General features: G+C 49.7%; 1 protein-coding gene across 1 annotated transcript; it reads right to left on the bottom strand.

The window, feature by feature from the left end:
• Positions 1–16,231: 16,231 nt before the first annotated feature.
• CFL1 (cofilin 1) lies at positions 16,232–22,531 on the bottom strand. The gene is made up of 4 exons (XM_088137432.1): positions 22,336–22,531; positions 19,105–19,412; positions 17,940–18,016; positions 16,232–17,026 (listed from the first exon to the last, which is right to left on the bottom strand). The coding sequence occupies exons 1-4, from the start codon at positions 22,336–22,338 to the stop codon at positions 16,914–16,916; spliced, it is 501 nt and encodes a 166-aa protein (XP_087993558.1). The 5' UTR covers positions 22,339–22,531; the 3' UTR covers positions 16,232–16,913.
• Positions 22,532–24,046: the final 1,515 nt, after the last annotated feature.

The raw sequence follows: 24,046 nt of genomic DNA, 5'->3' as shown, positions 1-24,046 counted from the left end.
GGCGGTGGTTAAAAGCAGTTCCTGGGGGGCATTATTTGAGCACACAAGATGTCTATGTGATTTCCCTGACTACTCCCCCCCCCCCCCCGTGCCTGGTAGAGTTATCCCCCCCCCCCCCCAGTTCATGTCCAGCACAAAGCTGCTTGTGCCCTGCTGCCTTTGGGGTGCTTATAATGCTAATAAGATAAACTACACCTTGCAAACCTGACTTTACCTAAGCCATGGTTGCGTGTCATCCCTGATCAAATTCCTCTGCTACAAGCTAAGATGCATCTACCGAGGATTGCACGCCACGTGCTCCAGCGGCTGTGCTGGTTAATCGGCTTGGGGGTTTCCTATCTTGTGTAAATGCAATTTAGAACATTCCTGGGTATCAGCTATGGATTAACGGTAATCAAGAGAGTAGAAAAAAGGCATACAAGCAATTGTAATAGTGACTGAAACTTAACACGCGCGCGCACACGCACACACACACACACAGTGGTTTGCGATTTGTTTTGGCACATTCTGAATTTAATTTCAAGCCAGAAACCCCTTTGGTTCCTTCTGGATAGCACTTCCAACCCCAATCTGCATAGGTAAAGATAAAGTTTCCCTCGCATGGAACTCAGATTCGTAGACACGTCCATGTATTTTTCTTGGCAACGGTGAAATTGGTTTGAGTTCCTGCCAAACAGACTACATTTCGCCTTCGATTAAACCGCACCACACAGTCACCAGCGCTTGCAGCCGAATGGGTGGGCCAGCCAAAATAGAGAGGAACCAAGAAACAAATCATCTTCCATCCTAAAACACCCATATAATTTCAGGGCAATTAATCCAGGATTAAGCTGGGCAGGGAACAATCTGTGTTCTGCTCTCCTAAAGAGAATCTGGGCTGTTTGCATTGCAACGTCCATCCGTGGTATTTTACAGCCAAATCCTTCAACTTTTCCGTCAAGCGTGCTGCGACGAGATAATGCTTAATGTTTTTTCATCGGCACGGGCGAGCCTCGAGGCTGCAGAGGTGGGCAAGGTAGGGCAGAGAGAACGTCGTTCAAAGAAATTTGAAAGGAATTCTCAAGCCCACTGGATGTGAAGTAGAAAAACGGAAGCCTGTTTCACAAAGGAAGAGGGTTTTTTTAAAAAAATCATAAGGTGGGTTTTGGCACCACATGACCAGGGGTCCCTGCTGACCAGATGCTTTGCTTGGCTACTGAATTTAACCCATTTGTGGAGTCTGTAAAATCAGTTGGATCTGGCAAACTGGTTGGGGAACCCGATGCCCTAAACTGCAAAGCAGAGAACCAAGATTAAAACAAACCAAAGTCTGCCCACTAGGCAAAAGTCTTTTCCTAAGATGCCTAAAGCATGCTGTGTGAACCAAGCCAGCATCTGCCTCTTGAATCAGGCTGAAAGACGGATGGGTGGGTGGGTGGGGGTGGAAATTGAGGGCAGATTTGGGAAAGGGGACTATGAGTGCCTTGTCAACACATGGAGGAAATAAATGGAATTCCTCTTGCGTGGGAAGACCTGATCTGTCTGTGTGTGCAAGTGTGCATTTCAAGAAGCCTCACTGGGTTCGAACCGACCAATTAATGGAAAAACTTTCCTTTGCCAGGGAAATATTAACGAATATTTCATTCTGGCACGCCGTCCCCATCCAGCCATTTGCTCTGCATGGTGGGTTTGCTGCTTGCTACACCCCATTGAGCCTGCTCCTGCTTGTTCCAGATGTGCCTAGTTTATCTATTTATTTCTTTGTCCAACTTCGAAAGCCGTCCAATTTTACAGCGACTCTGGACCGCATACAGTATTTAAAACAATAAAAATGCCACAGCCGACCAAAAGCAGGCTGGATGTCCTGAGAGAGCAATAAAAATGTACTCTCAACCCCCCCCCCCATATTCCCCCAAGGGGCATACTCCCCAACTCGGGGCCTGCAGGAAGAGCTAGGTCTTCAAATGCCAGCCCTCTGGAACAGCTGCCCCCTCCCACCGAGATTTGAATGGCCCCTACTCTGCTCCCCTTTAATTAGAGCAAGGTAGGGGCCATTCAAATCTTGGGGGGGGCAGCTGTTCCAGAAGGCTGGCATCACAACAGGGCACATCTCCTGGGTTCAGTCCATGGGACCTGAAGCATGCCGAATCTGTCTGACTGTGTAGGATGGGCAGGCCCCAGAGAAGACTGTCAATCCGTCAAAAAAGCAGGACCCGGGCCATGGAGGGCTTTGGGTGATCATTGGCACCTTGAATTGCACCCGAGGTTTATTGGTGACCAATGGAGGTCAAAAGCGCCCATCCTTGCCCCTGGCCCTGCATTCTGGGCCCTCTGCAGCTTCCCCACTGTCTTCAAGGGCAGCCCAACGCGCAGTGCTGTGCAGTAGTCCACCCACGAGGAGCATGAAGCGTGGGGGATTGTGAGGAGGGTCTCTCGGTCCAGAAATGGATGCAATTGGCACACATAAGGTGAATCTGTGCCAAGGGCTTCCTGACCACAGCTGCCTCCTGATCCTCAAGCAGGAGCTGAGGGTCCAGGAGGACCCCTAAATCGTCGCCAGTGCAATCTCATTCAGGCTAAGGATGGAAGGTCCCCAGATCTGGGTGGTCCAAATATCCATAGCCACTGGGTCTCCCCATCCAGACCCCAACAGTCCACAGGGAGTGGGACAGGACACTTGGTCAGCCCTGGGTTGAGATATACTTGGTATTCTCAGCATACGTTGACCTCGTGTGGTTAACCAGAGAGGAATCACAACTAATGAGCTAATTCTACTTTATTGTAAAGCTACATTGACAGAATCTTGCAAGTCTGAAAATACAAATCTCCCCCCTCCGACTCCTTTATAGCCTGAGAAACTAGGGAGGGTCCCTTCTGAGCCTCTTTCTCCACCCATTATGCAGCTGTGGGCTATGCTATCCCTTATCTGTCCATTCCCTTGCCAGTGTTCCTTTGCCCATCTCCTGAGGTCTTTCCCACATCCCATTACAGCATACTGGTACTACCTTGACCCCAAATCTATGGATGACCTCCCATGGTAGCATCATATAGATCAGTGTTTTTCAAACTTGTCAACTAGAAATTGTGTGGATTTCAACTCCCAGAATTCCCCAGCCAGCGGGCTTAATCTCTTCCCCCAGCCCATCATCTGTGGAACTGCCACAGCTGGCTGGGGAATTCTGGGAGTTGAAGTCCACCCATTTTAAAGTGGCCAAGGTTGAGAAACGCTGGTCTAGAAAATCTGTTTCCTCCAGGACCCTCTGAAGCCACCACCTAATCACCTTCTCAACAACCTAGAAAGGGAAGGTTGGAGACTGGATGACAATTGTCCAGGATGTTGGACCCCACAACTGCCTCTTAAGGAGGGGGTGTACCACCACCTCCTCCAGGACAAGTAGAACCATCACATGGACCCAACTACAGGTCATCTCCCACTTGGTCTTCACCAGCTAGAAGAGACTTGGATCTAATAAACAGGAGGCCAGGTTAATGGTCTGGAGGACCCTGTCTCCTTCTTCAGGAGTTGCAGGTTCAAGCTTGTCCCAGTTAATCTGCCACACGGTGCTTTTGTCACCTGGCATCAGCTGGACCAGACATTAAATCAACTCCACAGGAAGGCTAAAAGTAATTTTATTGAGAGTGGCTGTAATAAAGGACTCTTGCAAGTGTAATTGTCCTTTTCCCCCTCCTCCTTCTCCTCCTCCTCCTCCTGCTGTGAATCAGGGAGGTGTCTGCCTGATCCGCTTCCAAACGTTATCTGGCTTTTTCTGGATTTAAAAATGGTTCAACCCATTTGTCTTGGCAACAGCACCTCCATCAAGGTCACTTTCCTGACTGCACCTTGAGAGGACTTCAGATTCATTCATTCTCTCTTCACTTCCAGACAGTTAAATCTCTGCAGGATCCAAAAGAGGATTCTTTTTTCCTAACACAGGCCTGGATCAGAGGTACATCACCTGGTAGATCTTGGCAGCAGATCCTCAAAGAGATCACACATCTGATTGCTGCTGAGAGAGAACCGTTTTATAGCTGGAGTCACATTATTCTGCATGGATCACATCATGTCCCATTTAGCAGTTAATGCTTCTGTTCGATTGTGGCTTGGCGTGTTCCTGACGCAACCATGGAGGTGGCAAACGATGCCCACTGCTACAATATGCCAGGGGTGTGCAAATATGTGCAAGAGCTGTTGGCTTAAAGACATGCTGGTGCACTAAGAACCATTGTTTCAAAATGGGCAACGTTGGATCCATGGGGGAGAAGAGAGTTCTAAAATGTGCCAAATTGAAGGTACAGGTAGTCCTCACTTAACAACCATTGGTTTAGTGACTGTTCGAAGTTACAATGGTGTTAAAAAAAGGTGACTTACGACCAGTCCTCACACTTATGACCGCCGCAATGTCTCCATGGGCATGTGATCAAAATTCAGATGCTTGGCAACCAGCTCGCACTTATGATGGTTGCAGCATCCCATGGTCACGTGATTGCCTTTTGCGACTTTCCCAGGGGGCTTCCAATAAGCAAAGTCAATGGGAGAAGCTGGATTTGGTTAATGACCACGTGATTCGCTTAACAATCATGTGATTCGCTTAGCGACCACTGCAAAAAAGGTCGTAAAATGGGGTCCGATTTGCTTAACAACCACTTGCTTAACAACCAATTTTCCAATCCCTATTGTGGTCATTAAACGAGGACTACCTGTACTCATTTGGTTCCTTAACACCTTTGGCCCCAAAAGCAGAAAAATCAAATCAAATCAAAAGCTAAAGTGTTCAGCTTCATTCACTTGGGAACCATGACAAGAGATGCTGGTAGAGCGCACATCTGGCACCACCACTATGAGACAAAAAGCCTTGTTTTTCAAAAACCCTTCGACCCTGTCTTAAAGTTATGGGATTAGGAGGGAATCCAGGGATTGGGGGGAAAAGTCTGGGGCCAGGGGTTTTGCTCACCCACCGTACTTCCAAAGCAGACACGTTCAATCTGCCTGCCGCTTCGTACGCTGCTACTCCTGGAATATGTTTTGACAACCTGCCATTTTAGGCTGAGCATATCTTAAACTAAACAAGACGTTGGCTGTGAAACCTCCAAGGAGAGAGTAAATTCTTTTGTAAAAAAAAAGTTGAAGGGACTTTAATGTTCGAGGCCCGAGCAGTCAGTCACGTTTTGGGGCTCGGATTCGAGGGATCTGCTGGCGTCTCTGCTGGCGAGTCTTGGCTCAGCTTCCCGAATGACCCCAAAGTTGGCATGAGGTGGTCTTCTAACTGCCTTAGAAGCAGGTCACCAGAGGGGCCTCCAGATGCTCTGGACAACAAAGCCACAAGCCTTTGGAGGATAGGGCTTGAAGTCGGAACTCTTGCCAGACGGACCACCCCTGGGGTGGAGGGCTGGAGTTCGCTTTTGGAAGACCTTGCTTTCTTCTCCAGCCATGAATGGTTTCCTTACCTTGAATGAAGGGTCCCAGCAGCCCATTCCACCTTTGAAAAACAGACCGTGACTTGTTGGGGGTGGGGGGCATCCAGTTCTCTCCTCCATCCCCCAAACCTGAGTTAGGGGGCCACACCTGGCCAACTTTATCCAGCCTCAGAAACTAAGCAGGACCAGATATGGCTAGTATGTGGATGGGGGACCACCAGGAACCCCAAAAGCCGGAAGCTAGGCTAGGAAATTGAACACGCAGTGGGGAAGAATACATGTATTGTGTATTGCGTAGTGCAGCGTTTCTCAACCTTGGCCACTTTAAAATGGGTGGACTTCAACTCCCAGAATCCCCCTGGCCAATTTTATCCAGGCGCAGAAACTAAGCAGGACCAGATGTGGCTAGTATGTGGATGGGGGACTACCAGGAACCCCAAAAGCTAGAGGCTGAGCTAGGAAATTGAACACACAGTGGGAAAGAATACATGTATTGCGTATTGTGTATTCCAGTGTTGTCCAAACTTGGCCACTTTAAGATGAGTGGACTTCAACTCCCAGAATTCCCCAGCCAGCCATGCTGGCTGGGGAATTCTGGGAGTTGAAGTCCACTCATCTTAAAGAGGCCAAGTTTGGACAACACTGGTGTATTCTGTAGGGCAGTGTTTCTCAACCTTGGCCACTTTAAGATGGGTGGGCTTCAACTCCCAGAATTCTTCTGGCTGGGGAATTCTGGGAGTTGAAGTCTACCCATCTTAAAGTGGCCAAGGTTGAGAAACACTGGCTGTGGGAAAACACTGCACGGAAGTTCAGTTCAAACTGAAGATCATTTTACTTTTTAGCCCCCGTATGAAGTCAAATGTGTGTTGTTTGCTAAACAGGTCTCTCTTTTTTCCCCTAATGGAGGGGCCAGGAAGATTTTCAGCCCAACTGGTCAAATGTATGTTTTGTGCAACACACATTTCCAGATCCTTTTTCCTCCCTTTCCTTTTCTTGTTCAGTTGGATTTTCTACCCCGTATCAATGATCCAGTCTAATGGTTGTTAATGCAAGCCACAAAACGCGTCAGTGTTTGGCCAAGCGGAATCCGATCTTTGTGCATGGATGTGTGAGCCTGGGTGTTTTAATCGATGTTATTAATGTTGTTGGTGCGATAAAGGGTTTTCTGCAAAGAGCAGCTGCAGCAGTTCGGGTTTTATCAGCCAACATCCAGGGGAAATGGACCGATGGAAGGAAAATGTTGCGTTTTCTTCTGCTATATTGATACCAGGTGATGTTCTTCCCTTGTGGGGGGTTAGAGAGTCTAAAACAGTGTTTCTCAACTTTGGCGACTTTAAGATGGGTGAAGTTCCACTCCCAGAATTCCCCAGCCAGCAGAATGTGTGGACTTCAACTCCCAGAATTCCCCAACCAGCAGAATTCTAGGAGTTGAAGTCCACGCATCCTAAAGTGGCCAAGGTTGAGAAACACTGGCCTAGAAGCTGAAAAAAGATCATCGTATTGAGGCTGCATCAAGAACTCACCCAGAAGGAGGAAGTGGAAAAAACACAGCCGTTATTTTTTGGAAATATAAAGAAGGTTAAAGATGTTTCCGTCCTTAGAAAGGTAGCTTGGAGCCGGGCAGAAGGAGGCAAAACATTTGAAGCCAGCTCTGGGTTAGCCAAACCAGAGAGAGTGCTGTTTCTTCCCCGTCGGCTGGGAATGATGGGCATTGTAGTCCCTACCAACAGCTCTCAGGTGCAACTGAGTCGGAGGAAGGATTACACTAAGGGAATCTCCATTGTAACTCTAAAGGGAAGGAGAAACAGGAGAAACACCAGCCGGCTTGTTTCTACCGTTCGCCCTTCAGTGCGCAGATAAGCATTCACTGGCCACGTTCACCCGATGTGCTTCTTTAGGTTAAAAAAGGAAGAAGTCGTTTACGGTTCAGTGGGATGCGGGAACTCAGCCTTGTGGAGTGAACTGGGCCATCAGGCCGAAAATCTGGTTTATGGGCAAGGGGGTCAGCAGGGGGGTCAAAAAGTCAATATGGCAGCCACAACTACGTGTTTGAAGCGAGGCTTCAACTGCATAGCTGTAGCCACCATCTTGACTTTTTTGGCTGTGGACATCCCTGTTTATTGGTTTGGCTATCATGTCCTCTCCCATCCCGGCCACTGAGTTTAGTGTGCTGTGTGAACCTGGCAGTAGCACGACTGTTTCCAGAAGAAATGGCATCGTTTCAGTTCTCTGGGTGCTCAGATACATTCCCATAACACACTTCACGCCCTTCCTGAATTAACCCATTTCAAGTTTTCACATCCTGAGCCCTAAACTCATCAAACCGTCTGGGTTCTCACAACCCACCAAGGTCCGAAATACTAATCAGTTTTGTAGTGTGTCATACAAAGAGTCAGGTTAAAGGAGTTGTGCGAACACAGCCCGAGACAAACACGCTTAACATCGCACGTTTTCGATGCGCCACATCCGAGCGAGCGGATGGCGACTCCTAAAAATGTTAAAAACTTTGTTAAGCGGCCCCGAGACTCTGCTTGTTTTTACTTGGCCGACACCAAACGGAATAAAAATCCGGAAAGAAACGCAGAAGTTTAGCATCTCCCAACAGAAGATCGCCCAAACCATGCTTCCTTCTCGTGCTGTGGATCACACTCCCCATATGCCCCAGCGAGGGAGCGATAGGAACTGTAGTCCCGCCCAGCTGGATTGCAACAGGTCAGAGAAAGGTTTCTTCAACAGCCAGGCTGTTTGGAAAAATTGCAGATGATTTTCCGACAGATTTTGGGAACGGGCCAAAATCGCAGCCCATCCGTTATGCTGGGAAGGGGTTTTTCCTCCATTTCTGGGGCTTGACCTCAAACGCTGCTGCACGAGCCGCCTGCTTCTCTTTCGACGTGGCTTATCGGATTCCTTTGCTCGCGCACTGGGGCATGTTGTGAACAGCTCGTTTAGAAACATAATAGGAATAATCTTCTTGCACCTTGGGGATGGGGCGGGTTGGAAAAGGAAAGAAACAGTTTGTCCTTTCGGATCTGTGGCTTCGCTTCGGGGCAAAGATGCGGCTCGCTGGGTTGGAGATCATCACCCCAAACTGGCGCGTGCGGGAACATCCATGAATAAGCGGAAAGGCATTGCAGAAGTCCCTCAGCGGCAGGCCAAACGGATGAGGTTATATCGAAAACGTCCTGGAACGGAGGAGCACATGAAGCTCGTCTCCTTTTTTCGCCGGCGCTTCAGATTTCGCACGACGCCACCGTGGAGGTCCTCGGGACGGCTTGGAGGGAGGCAAGGACGACCCTTTTAAGGGGCCCACTTTCAACCCTCCTGAAATTGGGTTTAAAGTTTCACAAGCTCCCAGCTTTCCCATAAGGGAGGGGAGAGTGGACGCTTGGTCTACCGGTTTGCCAAAAGATTTGTCCTGCAGAAATGGGGAAAGAATGGATGGAGACAAAGTGGTTTCCATGGCTGTTCCACTCCAATTGCCAGAAAAAAATCAGTTCCGCTCGCCTTCCCGACCTGAAGCCATCCTGAGTAATAGGCAAGACCCCCACCCACCCCCATGTTAGACATTTTGTGAAAGACAGGCTCCCCCAATTCCAAATCAGCCTGACGGCTCCAATTTTTTCCCCCAAAAGCAGCCATGTCCTGCATCTTGGAACCTCCAGGTGCAGGAGAAGTCTATCCCTAAATACAAACAGATCCAGTTCCGAAAAGAGGATGAGCCTGTTTAGCCTTGAGAAAAGGGGACACGCTCACGCTCACGGAAAAGATGCCTCCCAGAAGAATGTCAGGATGTGATCCGTGTCTTTCCAGAACGGATGGCGGTTGCAAGGATACGCTTCGGTTCCATGAAAGTCCATCCAGAGTGAATGTTACAAAAAAGTTGCTTGAGTGGAAAAGCTGTTTGAGAATTGAATCAGGGAAAATGCTGGCAAGGTTCCAGCAGAGCCTGGACAGCATCAAGAAGGTAAACTGGGTGGCTGCCCTGAACAAAGGGCCCGATTGGATGACCTCAAGGAACCCCTCCCCACTCTGGTATTCCCCCCCCCCCCAGCCAGCCGTGGAAGGCAGAAAAAGTTGTCAAATGCCCCAGGAACTTGAGACGCGCTGCGGGGATGCCTCGTAAAGGGGTACAACGGGGCGCGGTGTGGTGTGCATTTGCACGCGCGCGCGTGGGGGTGGCGAAACGCTGCGCGGCATCGGGACGGTTTGCAAGGCGGCGAAGGGCCCCGGGAGCCCGGCGGGCTTAAGGCGGTTTTGCGAGTCACGCCGGGCGGAAGCGAGGCTTTCCCCCGCTGCTCCGAGGCGAAGTGGAAGCTGGTTCTTCCTCTTGGAAAAACAAACACGCCAAACTCCTGGGGGATTTTGACAGCTCCGAGTTGCACGCTCAGACATGGGACGTTTCCCAGGTCCGTGCTCGGAAAAAAAAAAAGAAAGAGAAGGTCGCCGGATGCCCAGAACTGGACCTCCCTAAGAAATTCGCGAAACGGTTTTGCAGCACGTCTCCTTCCCCGAGACCCAGTTTTTTCCTGGTGCGAAACGCAGCGCCCCGTCATTCGACCGGCTCCTTTCCAACCAGCCCCAGGCTGAGGAAAGGGGGGAGCCGAGAAGAGAATCCAAGGGTGGAAAAAATATTGGGGGGGGGAGAAGAAAGGAGGGTTAGGCAGGGAACTTCCCGAATTTTATTCCAGGATTTTTAAAAGGATGAAATGCCGCCCCCTGGCGGCCAGGGAGGCAAATGGCAGCCCACCCAATTCTTGACATTTTTTTTTGTTTTTCCATAAAGAAGCGGAGATAGGGTTAAAGCAGGGTTTCTCAACCGTGGCAGCTTTAAGGTGTGTGGACTACAGCTCCCAGAATTCCCCAGCCACCGTGCTTTAAGACGGGTGGACTTCAACTCCCAGGATTCCCTAGCCACCGTGCTTTAAGACGGGTGGACTTCAACTCCCAGGATTCCCCAGCCACCATGCTTTAAGACGAATGGACTTCAACTCCCAGGATTCCCCAGCCACCATGCTTTAAGATGGGTGGTCTTCAACTCCCAGGATTCCCCAACCACCTTGCTTTAAGAGGGGCAGGCTGGCTGGGGAATTCTGGGAGTTGAAGTCTGCCCATCTTAAAAGTTGCCAAGATTGAGAAACACTGGGTTAGACGGCTTAAAAATGGGGCAGGAAATCAAGTCAGAGATGAGACAGCCTTAAGGGGGTCCTAGTTATTGATCACTATGTATGATCCAGATGAGACTTCGCTTCCCAAAGGGATCTGGTTGCAGGCAAAAGGCTGAACAAGGAAGACTTTTGATGTTCTTAGCCACACTAATAGAACTTCCATCTGCAGGAGAAGTCTACCTCTAAATCCAGTCAGATGGCATTCAAGGGCCACTGCCATTAAACTCAGCCTGTGGGTGCCCCCAAAGGTAAGGTAACCAGATCTATATACAAAACTCCAGAGCTGTGTTTATGGCAGCGACAAGGTAGAGAAAATTCAAATTCTTTGCTCGTATTTTGTAGCCCTAACAGGGGCAACTGCAGAGCCCCAGATGCCAAGCTATTGACCCCGAATGGCTTTTCTTTCCCTTCCGGTTGAGTTAGATTTACCCCTGTTGCCCGGCATCAGGCTTCGTGCCAACCTGTGGATTGTTGAAAAAGCCAGCCAGATGCTAAGCCATCATTGTGATGTCCAAGGCGCAAAGCCTGGGTTGCCCCAACGTCGGAACCAGCCCCCGGGAAAACACAGGCCGCAATCCAAACCATGACCTGGGACAGTGCTACGTCCTGTTATTCTAGTACATGTAGATAATTAATTATAATGACAATAATTCCGTAAAGCCAGCTAAAAGAGAATAGCCCGAAGCTGGGAAGCAGAAGAACTCCTCATTCTGAACTGGCCAGGAAGACCAGGCAGCGTCATGTTGCTTGTTGGATGAGCTCATTTTGCCAGAGGTCACATAGCTTAGGCAATGATGGGTTCCTGCAAAAATTATCATTACTTATCCCTGTTCGGAATGCTACGTTTTAGGGTAGAATTCACCCAGGCACCCACCCACGCAGATACCGCTTTTATTATTCTTGTATTTGCCATACTTTTACATACCTAACTACGCACACAGATGTACCAAGGCAGTGTGTGTGTGAGACTGAGCGAGTGTGTCGTTCTGTTCACAAAGCACATTTCACATTTTATTTATTTATATGTCAAATGTGTCGCCGCCCATCTCGTTGACACGACAGTTCACAGCAGAAATAAAATCAGCTAAAATACAGTATAAAACAACCTTAAGAATAAATACATCCCAAGAAAAAAATTTACCCTGATTATCGAGTTAATCCAATTTCTGGGTTCACACCATACGTTGCCCTCTGCCCTAACCCAACCCGCTGGTTGTGCCCAACACAATGAGCCTAACCGAGCATAGGATGTTGCTAGACTTTGCCTTAACCTGGTTAAACATAAGGGGGTGAAGTGCAGGGGGAGCCTTTGGGAATGGGGCGATCCCATCTTTTTCCTGCTGATATGAGAATTGCTCCGTCGGCTTGGCTCGGGCGGAAAAAAAAATCATTCCCTTTGCCAAACCAGATGGTTGTCCTTGAAAAAAAAACGGTGTCGCGTTTGTTCCATTTGCAATCGGACCACTTTTCTTTGAAGGGGTTGCCTCATTTGCAGCAGAAGCCTTCTGGGGTGATCTAATTGCTAAATAAATGGAGGCTTTGCAAAAACGACAGATTTTTTTTTTAAAGCTAACCAACCAACCAAAAAGCTTGGTTTTCTGCTTTGTTTTTTTTTTCCATTCATTCTCCCAAATTTCTTGGAGCTGTTGCTCGGCAGTTGTGCAAAAATCCACCAAAATCAGAGGAAGCCGGAAAACAAACTAGCCAACCTTGAATCAAACTGGCTGAGTTCGCACAACACTTTAAACCCAGGTGAAGAAAAGAGGGTGGCTATTTGGAGAAGGTGTAATATCCCGACAAATAAATGATGCTGCCCTGGAATGGATTTCTGGACTGGACAGGCTGGATAATGTTTTAAGACCCCTTCCAATTTGATACGTGGATTTGCAATTCTTCCAAAATTTGGGTTTTTTTAGTGGTTTTTTTTCACACTTCAAATTCATGATGTTTGTTAAGGTGGAACAGACACTCTCTTTTGTCTCAGTATAATTTTCTGGGATGTTTTATACTGGGTCGGCCACGATCCTTGGTATTTTTCCTTGCTTCAAGCTTAATAGCGATTTTTAGTCATTTAAAGCCAAGCGTTATATGCAGTCATTCTTCATTTATTAATGGTATATCGGAAAACGTTCACCGCCTTGACCTTTTAAAAATCCCTTCTTTATTCATCTTCCTTTTAACCGGTTTCCCTTTTTCTCTTTGGGTTGGTTTCTATACTTCCCATAAAAAGTTAAATAAATCCTGTGATTCCGTAATATGGTTTGCGATAGTTTCGGTCACCCGGCATTGGTAGCGTTCCCATGATAGGGCGAACCACAAACCACCCAACCTGATTTGAGCCTGGTAGGCATATGGTGAGTCTGCAATCCTCAGCAATTTGAGTCGAAAGAATGAGTCTCGAAATTCGGGTTTGCAGCAATGCCGTGGCGCCTGTGGAGGGCAGCAGAAGGCCATTTTTCACAAGGGATGACCTCACTTCCCCCAGCAGGGTGCTCTAATTCAACTGCAAATAATTCCTACATTTTTGCAAGATGAGTGCCTGCCCGCTTTTGCTAGGCGTCTATTCTATAAATAGATATATAAAACGCATCCCAAAGCTGCAGACGTCTGGGGTCCCTTGGGGGGGGGGGGGAGAATTCTGTGCATGCTCTGGTGCACTCTCTATAAACATTTTTTTAAAAAAAATAACGCCCTGGATTGCTCACAGGGCAAATGAAATGCGTGACTCATTTGAGAAACAGACTCTAGCATGCATCATCGAGAGAGAGACCAATTTAGGTTGTGAATTCTTAACCACAGGCTTAGGACGGAGAGAGGGGGAAGGGGAGCATTTCTTTCGACACATGCTCAGGAACTGGGTTTCCTTTGGGCAGGAGAGATGCCCTAAAATGGAGATTTGAGCAAATACATTCAAAATGCTTAGCGTGGGAACCAATCTATGCGTGGCTGGCTGCCACGTCATGGTAAACCATAGCCTGCTTCTATCATACCCAGCACCGGGGTCTGCTTAACCCTGGTTTCCCACCCAAGCCACAATGGTCTGGGTTCACACAACACACGAAACCCTGCCCCGGGGTTTAGGAACCCCCCGAGAAAGGGAATGGGGTAAATTATTGCAAACGTGCTGTGTGACTGGCGCTCGGGCTGTTAGGAAATGATGAAGTCGGCTTGAAACCAGCATTTCCATTGCAGGATGGAGATGCTCCGTTTTCCGAAGGTGGGTTCCAACGGGAATTTCCTGGCGAGCCGTGGAAAAATAACCTTAGTCAGGACGTTTTTGCTTTCAAAGGGAAGCGAAGCTTAACTCCATACTGGAGGCTGGGTTAAGCCACCTGCGAAGCTGAGGAAGCTAAAGAGGAAACTTGGGTAATTTAGCCTACCCTGCAGGGTTGTGGGGTAAGAGTTGGTCACTGTATGGAGGAACTGAAGGCAGGATGGATTACAGATAAGATAGATCCATTAAAATCAGTGTTTCTCAACCTTGGCCACTTTAAGATGCGTGGACTTCAACTCTCAGAATTCCCCAGCCAGCATGGCTGGCTGGGGAATTCTGGGAATTGAAGACCACGTGTCTTAAAGTGGCCAAGGTTGAGAAACACTGATTAAAATGGTTAAACTCAAGGCATGCCATGTGAACTGCATCTACAAGTGGGAATGGACAGGAATTTGAGTTTTTTTCCAACAAAAGGGGGATTTTTTTTTAAATCATCAAATTTCTTGGAGTCATTATTCTGCCTATGGTAATATATCCGAATGCAATTTCTTGTTCTTCTTGGGGGGAGATTTCATTTCCAAATTCACTATGGTTCTGGCTATCTATCTCACAAAGCCATGTTTCCCTAACCATGGTTTACTGAATAAACCACAGTTGGCTGGCTCTGCACCTGATGCACCCACCCAAAACCAAACCATCCGCATTAAGGATTTAGTGCAACGTATAAAACCACCTGCAGGGTTTATTGTCACTCTCCTTTTTTAAAGTCACTTTGCAATGTCCAAATATATGTATCGTTTCATTTGCTTGTTTTCAGTTTAATTTGAATAATACTCATCTGTGTGTTCTTCCCATCAGCTGCAGAAGCCGTAGGAACTTAAAAAGTGTGATGAAATAGCCAAGATATGATTGCTAAGCATTTCCAAATGTCCAGCGTCATTAAATACAATTACTCGCCCCGTGAATTATTCCGCCTAGTTAAACGCAATTATCCTCCAGACTATGTAACAGACTGATGAATCTTAGGCCTACCTCGCAGGATGGTTGAGAAGATAAGAGCAGAGGAGGAAGAGGAAGACCCTTTGGGAATAGTTCAGACTTAAGAACATGAAGGTGGCCGTGGCAGAATAGAGTCCTGTGCCGTTCCAAGCAAGATCTGTACACAAGCCTTGAGACCTGTGATCTCTTCCTGCGGGGATGAACAGCGGTTTCATTCAAGGGCACCGGAAAGGGCAACACAGGCTTCTCTTCTGCCTGGTGCCCTGCCACTCCGCTGCCGTGCCAGGCAGATCAGCCGGGCTGCGCCAAGGTGATTCAGCTTCGGGGTGCCGGAGGCGCCGATGAGTGTTTGAAATTGCAAGGGCCCCACCCAGCCAGGACTTTGGTCTCACCTGGCGGGGCTGCAGGAACGGGAGCAGCCGCACCCACGGAGAGAAAGCGGGTAGGCTGCGCAGAGCCTCCTTGATAGAAAAGCCGGCCCTTCCCAGAACTGAGATTATTTGATTAGCGCAAGCCCGGGTTGTGGGTCTGTCCCTGGAAGATGGTGCGGCGAGTTGGGCAAGAGAAGGAACTCACCTTTTGCAAATATGGTAGGAGGGGCGGCTCAACATCGGAGCTTGCCCGCGCAAAGGCCAATCCGTTTGGCCAAGCCTCGGGTGGACCGTGATCGTGCCACGAGCTGGCTTGGACAAATCTCACTTCACTCACACAGAGCAACAATCAAAGCCCCCCACCAACTTTTCCCCGAGGTTTTTGGAGCCTGCTTGTACCCATCTTAACAGAGACGGATGTGATCTTCTAGTCAGCCTGCGGGGAAATCTGTTTTGTGAAATGCGATGGCTCGCTGATCATTAAGAGTACAAGGGAGTAACCTCGATTAGCTATTATTGCTGGAGATTTTGCCCCAACCCCAAAGTCTGCCTGGTTAGATATTAACTATGTCCACCCCTAAGGAAACCACACCAGAAACTTGTGAATTTCCCCTTGCCTGCCTAAAACTTACCATTTACGGAAAAATCAAAACACCGGGAACACCTTTTCAAATTTTATTAGAAGGCCAAACCCGTGTGACCCACAGCTCACTTCATCAAATGCGTGGTTAAACAAATGTAGGATTTAAATTGGGATGAGATGGAGGAAGAGAGAGAAAAGGAATGATCCACCGGATCATCCAATGATCCACCATTTTTTACGCGCAAAGTGGGACGGGGCAGAATTTTAACGTAAAACGAGCTTTCAGAACTGAAATGGCTACAGAGCTGGGACAGAAAACTGGACTGGGGAGAAAAAGGGAAGAAATGTTGCATACCTCCCGACTCACAAGCAGACGCAGGATTTGGCTCAACAATCCCGCTAACTCAAGGTGAGCCAAACACTGAGATGAGACACAGCATTCAATTTAAGCCCCTTCCCCAAAGCTCAAGATGAAGAAAAAAAAAACGACCCAACACGCAAAAGGTAGCATTTTTTTTTTATTACTGAAGGTTCTTGGTGTTGCTTCCATATTTTGTTAATTCCACCCCAACATAGAGACGGGTGCAACTTTTCCACAATATCTCATTTTGTACACAGTACTACAGACAAGCACAGAGCCACGATGGCAGTAAGAAAGGGGGGGAATCACAGGGAGGGGGGAGGGTTGGGAATGCAGTTTCCATTCCACAATTTCTCAATACACACATAGACCAATAAAAAATTTTTTTTACACACTGGAAATGGACTAATTCTGGAATCAGGGTCCCTATCCCAACCTTTCAATGCTCACCCACCTCCCCGTCCTTGACCGGGAGTGGAATGGAGGAAGCAGATGGACCCACGGGGCAAAGGAAGAAGCCAAGGATGGAGGCCCCCTCAGGAATGTCACCTCAAGGGTTTAAGGGGGGGGGGAGAGAGAAGGAAAGGGAGCTGGAGAGGAGAGTGAAAAAGCTGTAGCACGTTTGGCAAGTTTCAACAGCAGCTGCAGGCTGCAAGCCAGCTGCTTGTACAGAAGGAGAGCACCAGGCTGGGGAGATGGAGAAGGCAGAAAACTGGAATGGAACTGAAAAGGAGACCCCCCCCCCAACCCCCCAACAGTAGCATGGGGCCATTAACATGGAAGCTTCAGAGACACTGGCACGACAGGGGACCTGGAAGGGGGGGTCTCACACGGGCTTGCCCTCCAAGCTGATGACGGAACTGCCGCCCAATTTCTCCGCTAGGCTCTGGCGGTCTTTGATATCTTCTAAGCCGTTTGCTTGCCACTCATGCTTGATCCCTGCAAGGAAGAGGAAGACAGAGGTGAGCGCCTGTGTGGCTGCCGCCCTCCTCCCCCCCCCCCGGCAGAGAAGCCACGAGCTCAGAGAACAAACTTGGGCTACAGCTGAGATCTAAGAGGGAGCCAGAAGTGACTCAAGTGGCAGGAAAATATTGCAAAATGCTGCTGTCTCCCCCACCTGAGACAACAGTGTGGGCCCCTCAAGCCCCCACCTCTCCTATCAAGCCATACCATGCATGCTCGCATGGGACACATCAAGTTCCCGGGAAAGGGGGAGACAGCCGTACCCCAGAATTCCCAACCAAGACTGGTAGAGCCAATGACAGCCGTCTCCAACATTTAAATGCCCAGCATCTCTCCGATGCGGTTTGAGACTGACAGGAAGGGGGAAAGACCCAAATTGGCTGCAGGAGCAAATCAACACTGGGAGGCAGGAGAGTAAAAAATGCCAGGGACTTGGAGACCAAAAGCACCCTGAAGCGTTGTGAGGGCGCCCAACTCAGAATCAGCCCCGTGCCGACATGTCCTTTGGTCAGCTCTGTCACAGCATCCCAGAGCCTTTCCCAAGGACAGGGGGTTTTAAAGTTCAAATGAATCAGCCTGACTGCAAAGCAGTTCACGTGGGACTATTGCTTGGGCTACTATTTAATTCAACAGGCTTCCTCTTCGTAACTCTGGAAGCTGTGTCACCCTCCGGGAAAATGGGGAGCAGCAGAGAACTTTCTCACTTTGGGCAACTTTTATAACCTCCAACGAGATGCCAACGTGACCTGGGAGAGAACCGTTCCTCTAAGGCACCAGTGACAAGGCACAGCTGGGGGTGCCCAGCAGCGTCACCTGCTCCTGGGCCCAGACGTCGGAGCTCTGGCCCTTGCCCCCACGTGAAGAGGTTCTTACATCTGCCAGCTCTCACCTGGAAATTTCTTCTTGAGGGCATCTTTAGAACTGGCATAGATCATCTTACTCTTCAAAGGGGCACTCTCGGGCGCCCTGCAGGGAGACACAGAAGCACTCACACTTAGGTATGTTACTAGCCTCCTTCTCGCCCCCCGCCATTTGTCAAACAAACTGCCATTCTTGCAAGGACGATGTGGGGGAAGCAGCGAGTTTTCAAAAACCGTGATTATGGAAGCTGCCATTCGTAAGTAAATAAATTAAACAGGGGTCTCCTCCCAAAAGGAGCAACCCCCTCCCGGGGACCCTGCATTACATTTTTTCCCCTGAGCCTCGCTGCTATTGAACTACAACTCCCAGCAACATACACAGCATGGCCGCCACCAAGTGATCTTGGGAGGTGTAACATCGAGGGCCCAGCAGCTTCCCCACATTCGCACTAGGCCTCTGGCCCTGCTGTCAAGATATGGGGGGAGCTGCAGTCTTGCTGGCGGACAGCAGGAAGTGGTTTAGACTGCGCTCAGCGCACCCTCGTACACAGAGATTCCAACTGCGCTGGCCAAGAGGCTGCAACCAAGGGCACATTTCCTCCCCACACCGGACAGCCCCTTGTCTCCAGTTCTTCAATTATACAAATCATGCAAGTTAATTATTGTTTTCTCGCACCACTCTGAAACTGGGAAGAGGCAGCTGAAGTCTATCCCCCAGTCATGGATGTTGGAAGGGATGATCATGCAGGATTAGGAACTCATCTTCCCACCGTGCTTTAATTTCACCAGCGGGGAGGACAGCTCATCCTCAAGTGCTCTTAGTACCAGCACGTGAGGTGCCAGGCACTGTGGCATCCCACCTCGGCCCCAGGTGGAGGCAAACCACATCTTTAATGGTGCAGAGGCAAGCAGTTTTGCTTCCAAGGTCAACCACGGAAGGACAAAACGCTAAAGGCAACCGATTCCAAATTCAGATAGAGGCCGATAAGTCCCCACCTCCAAGCAAGATTGCGCTCAGGCCAACTAATACCTCTGAAGGCAGATTTGATTTAATTTCAATCAGGAGAGCTGCAGGAATTGGGAGGAAAGCAGCTTCTCTCCTCAGATTATTCGGCCTTTAGCCACTAAGGAAAAAGGTTGGGGGGGGGACTGGCCAGAACTGAAGCAGCCAAGAGAGGAGGAAGGGGGCCTCACCAGAAGAGGAAGACTAGGTCTTCCTTTTTGCTCTCCTTGGTTTCATAGGTAGCGTCGTAGAGGGCATAACGGCAGTCGCTTGGGGGCAACATTGTGACAAAGTGCAGGTAGGGGTCGTCAACGGTGTCTCCCAGGTCGCCCACCAGGATCTCCTTCCCTGCCTCCAGGATGATCTTCTTCTTGTCCTCGCTCAGGCAGAAGATCACAGCCTTCTTGCGCTTCTTCTGTTCCTCTTGGGGGGCGTGTTTGCGCACCTTCATGTCATTGAAGACCTGGATGACTTTGTCACAGACAGTGACCCCAGAGGCCTGTCCAGGGGACCAAGGGAAAAAACACTCAGCACTGGCCCCATTGGGGTCTCCAGAAAGAGAAAGCATGAGGAATCAAGGACAAGGACAATGGGTGCCCACTCCCCAAGCTACTCAGTACACGGTTACAAAGCAGTGGGAGATTCAGGCACACTCTAAGCTTATACAACATGCTACGCCATGGTTTGTTAAACCAAGTTTACTGAACAATCCACTAATCACTAGGTTCACACAATATGCTAAAGCAAAAAGCACAGCTTGCAAACCAGTGGCTAGGATGCTCTATGTTCTATCCTAGTTCACACAACACACCAAGACAAGGGCTGGATTCCCACAAAAGAACGCACCGCCCAACTCAACCTCCTTTTCATCGAGTCACCGTTGTCACAGCGACTAGCATTCCTTGCTGTGAAAAGGGAATTGACCAACTGATGCAGACAAAAGTCTATCTGTAGGATATTTTAGGACAGAGGCTGACTTTGCACAACGTGCTAGGCTAGGCAAAAACGGGGTTGGATTATTTGTTGTTCAGGGTAGGAATCCAGCCAATCTATACTGTCTCAGCCAAGCCAGAATATGGTTGGTGCATTTAGGCATTGCATGTTACAGCACCTCCCCACCCCAACAGCCAGGAGGCATATTTGGGATTGCGGAGGCTAGCTAAGTTTGGGAAGCCTGCTCAAAAAGCTGGAGGACACAGGATGTAAGATGAAATGGATACCTTCCTCCAGCCTGCTCAATCAAAAATCTCAACCTCTTCATTAAAAGCAGCCCTTGTAAACATTTCACCAGGACGCAAGAGTTGAGCAGGGCAGGCCGCACACGCTGGCCGAAGAGGAAGCTCCCACTTGACCCACACACCATCAGGAGAGGAAAGGAAGAGATCCGAATGCGAACTCAGCTCCTGCCGACTGGGGAACAGAAGGCAAAAGAGCTGGGCGTGGCACCAGCTGAGAAAAAGGAGATGAACCAATGAGGGCCTTTAGCGATCTGGTCTTCCAGATTCCCCACACGGCCCCGGGAGGAAGCAGGAGGGGAGACAGGCTGGAGCCCAATCCTAGCTCACTGGGGAAGGAAAAAAACAGGCCGAAGGAGCAGGTGGCCTGAAGCTGCCAGCTCGGCAGATGGTGCTTCAGTTGCAGAAAAGGAAGTTGAGCCCTGCCGCAGACAGGGAGAGGGGGAGGTTGGCAAGTGGCTGCAAACAGAAATTCTGGGATGGAGGCAAAGGCATCACCATCAGTACCAGAATTCGGGACATTCTGGATCCCACTGTTAAGAAGGGGGAAGCCCAGCTCTTTCACACACCGAGAAGCTGGGGGGGGGGAATTGGAAAAAAGAGAGGCTCGGGTTCCAATAGCAGCACTGAGACCTGAACAAAAAGGGCGGGGGGAAGCAAACTGGAAGCCCAGAAACGCCACCAGCGGAGACCGGAAGGACTCTTTTGGCAGGCCCATGCACAGGAGGAAGAGAGAGGGGTGCAGGTGCAGAATCAGATGTGGGGGAGAACAGAACGAGGGCTGCCAGCACAGAACTTAGGGGGCTTCCTGAGAACACAGTATGGCTATACAGTAATTCCTTGCACACATGTCACACTTACTCTCCTAAACACACACAAAGAAGGATCTTCTGTGCTTATTTTCTCTTCCCCATCTATATCCTTCTAGCTATGGAAAGGGGAGAGGAAAATAAGGTGTAAGGTGGGGAGGGAGAAGTAATCGAAGTTAGAACCCCTGCATCGATCACGGGAAAGGTACAGAGACTACATTCCCCATTATTCCATGCTCCATAGCCAGCTGAGAACTGGGGAGGGAATTGCACTCCTCCAGGCGCATCGTCTTCTCCAGCCAATACAGTCAAGCACTACGCTCCCCACCAGTGACAGTTCCCATCATCCCCTTCCACAGCACAGCAGCTAGCCACGCGGGCTAGAAAGGAGCGCAGTAACTCTCCTATTGTACTGGCCTAAGTTCCTCTCCTGCCCCCACTGCACAGCCCTTAGCGCAGGCGCGCAGAGACGCACAGGCCATCCTTCTCGGCCATGTGTGGCCGGGGATAATGAGGCTGTTGTCTTCGAGCCATCTTGGGAAGGCGAATCCCAGGGCTCCAGATATAGAGCGACCACGGCAGCTGGGTGGATAGGGTCAATACACCAAGAAGCCACCAGACCTCACTACTTGCAAAGGCAAACAGACCAGGAGGCACCCAGATGGGGGGGGGGGAGGGAAGAGGAGCCCCTTCCTCCCCATCTGAAGAGGGGAAGGGGAGAAAATGAGGCTGTTGGAAGCTACATTTCGGGTTCCCCACGAATTAGGGGGCAGAGAAAACTAGAAGAGGGCAAGTTTGGGCCGGAAGAGGAATTCGAGCAGAAAACGGGGGGAGCCCCTTCCCCTCGAGGAGGGACACCTTCCGCAATGGGGGAGGGGAAAGATGAGGGCAAGGAAATGGGTGCAGAAGGACGGGGGCGGTGGGGCTGCACCTTGGGCTTGCCCCCATTCCCAGGCAGGCAGGAGGGCAGGAGGAGGAGCTGGGCTCGGGGGACCATCAGCCGGGGGGGGAAGAAAGCTTCCCTTCTAAGCTGGGGGGCACAGAGGGGGCCTTGGGGATGCTCCTTCAGCCCCCTCAACTGCAGGGTGGGGGGCAAGAGGGGCACCCCCCCAGCCCCAGAAATTGGGAGGATAAATGGGGGAAGAGAGAAAAGGCACCGGAGTGAAAGGATGGGGTGCCTGAGGGCTCCCCTTCGGTCCCCGCGAACGAGGGGAAGGGCCCTCAGGGAAGCCAGGACAGGGACCCCCATCCCACCGGGGGGTACAGAGGGCCTCCCCTCCCGCCGGCTCCCCCGAGGAAGCCCCCACAAAATGGCGGCCGGGAGACAAGATGGCGGCCGGTCGGGGGGGTGGGAAAGGGGGCGAGCGGCGGGTCTTACCATGGCGCTGGGCGGGCGAGAGGGACAGGGACGACGCGGCGAAGAGGAGAGGGAGGAGGAGGAGGCGGCGGCGGCGGCGGCGCTCTCGGCGTTCCGGGCTGGGGCGGCTGGGGCAGCTTCCTCGCCTCGTCAGCTCCGCGGCGGCTTTGACTGGCGCTGCGCGTCTGGCGAGGCCCGAAAGGAACTGCAGCCCCGCCCCGGCTTGGCCCTTCCGCTTTAAGGCACCGCCCGAGGAGGAGCCGCTTCCGGCCTGGCGGCGCAGAGCATGCCGGGAAAGCGAGTCCCCCGCCTTCCTTTTCTTCGGCCTCCATCCTGTCCCCCTTCTGGGAAATGGAGTTTGGGCGGGGCAAAGGGAAAGCGCGTGGGCGTGGTTACCATAGAAACGGGAGGCAATTTTCCCCCCCCCGCCTCCCAATGGCTTTCCTTCGCGGGCACCGGGCACCTCATGAAGTTAAAATCAATAATTCTGTATTATTCCCGTCGGGAATAAGCAAAAAGCTCTTTTTTGTCCCGCGCCTTCCTCCTCGTGGGCTCTCGAAAAGGCTTCTGGGAAGCCGCCTCCTCTCCCCGGGGTAGATGGGAAATGTAGTCTGCAGGTGGAGAAAGGGGGAAAGGAGAGAAACTGGGGGGGGAAGAGTGAATGACTGCGATTTTTTAAAGGAGGAGATGTCAGTCAAGGCTTATTTTTGAAGTTAAAGACTTCCGGGATTATCTGCCAATTTAATTCTTCATGTCAGGTGTGCAGCCAAGCTCGTGCAGAGCGTTTCAGCTCCTTTTTTTCTGCCTAATAGTTGATTTATCTCATCCATCATCCCAACCCACCTTGGAGAAGAGGAAAAAAAATATTTCATTTTTCTCCCATATATTTTGTTCAACTTCTTCTCCCAACTTGATTGTGCAGTCCAACATTTCCTCAGATTCTGGAAAGGCCACTCCAGAAATGAGGAGCCAAACCTTTTATCCCAAAATATCACACAGGTATTTAAACATGTCACGGGGAAAGATTTATAAAGTAAGAACAACCTTTTGTAGTAGGAATAAAAACACAAAAAGAAGGGAGAGGCAGTTTAAAAAATCATAAAACATTTTTTTTTTTAACTTTTGGGTTGAGCTTCTGCATAGAGCCACAGAAAAAGTGCAGAGTATTTTTTTTCAGTAAGAAACAAAGGGAAAAAGTCACGGAAAGTGTACTTTACTTTTTTTTTCAGCCTGAAAAAAAAAATCCCAAAGCCACAATGAAGCGCGCTCTGCTCCGAAAGTGGAAGAGCCTTTTTTTTTCCTTTTAAATGTCAAAAGGAAATAGGCTTTTATTGATTATCTGATTGATTTGATTTCCACCAGTAATATCAGGAGAGCAAAACAGCCCACTTAGCAACTTTTATCATTATCACAATTCTATCATTGCAGTGCGGGCCTCCAAGAAAAACCAGCTTGTGCCCTGATCTATGTTTCTTCAAGAGGAAGCCACGAAGCTAATGGTTAACCCAAATTAAATTGTTTTCCAGGTTGCCTTGAAGCATAAATGAACAAAACAGGCTAGGTTGGCGGAGGAAAAAACCTGATCAAGATAACCCTAACCAAGTTTAGCATGTTTTACAAATGCATCTTGTAGGTCTTTATCGGTGTGTTGTGTGAACACAGATGATTTGACTTACTGTACTTTTGGAGGGGGGAAGAAGACCAAGGGGGGAACTGGAATCTAACAGTGACT

Source organism: Python bivittatus, unplaced genomic scaffold (assembly GCF_059951505.1).
Source record: "Python bivittatus isolate LINGU-HERP-01145 unplaced genomic scaffold, Pbiv_v1 ctg000180_np1212, whole genome shotgun sequence".
Classification (NCBI taxonomy): Eukaryota; Metazoa; Chordata; class Lepidosauria; order Squamata; family Pythonidae; genus Python; species Python bivittatus.
Note: the sequence above shows the minus strand (reverse complement) of the source record. Positions and strands in the feature narration are given on the sequence as shown.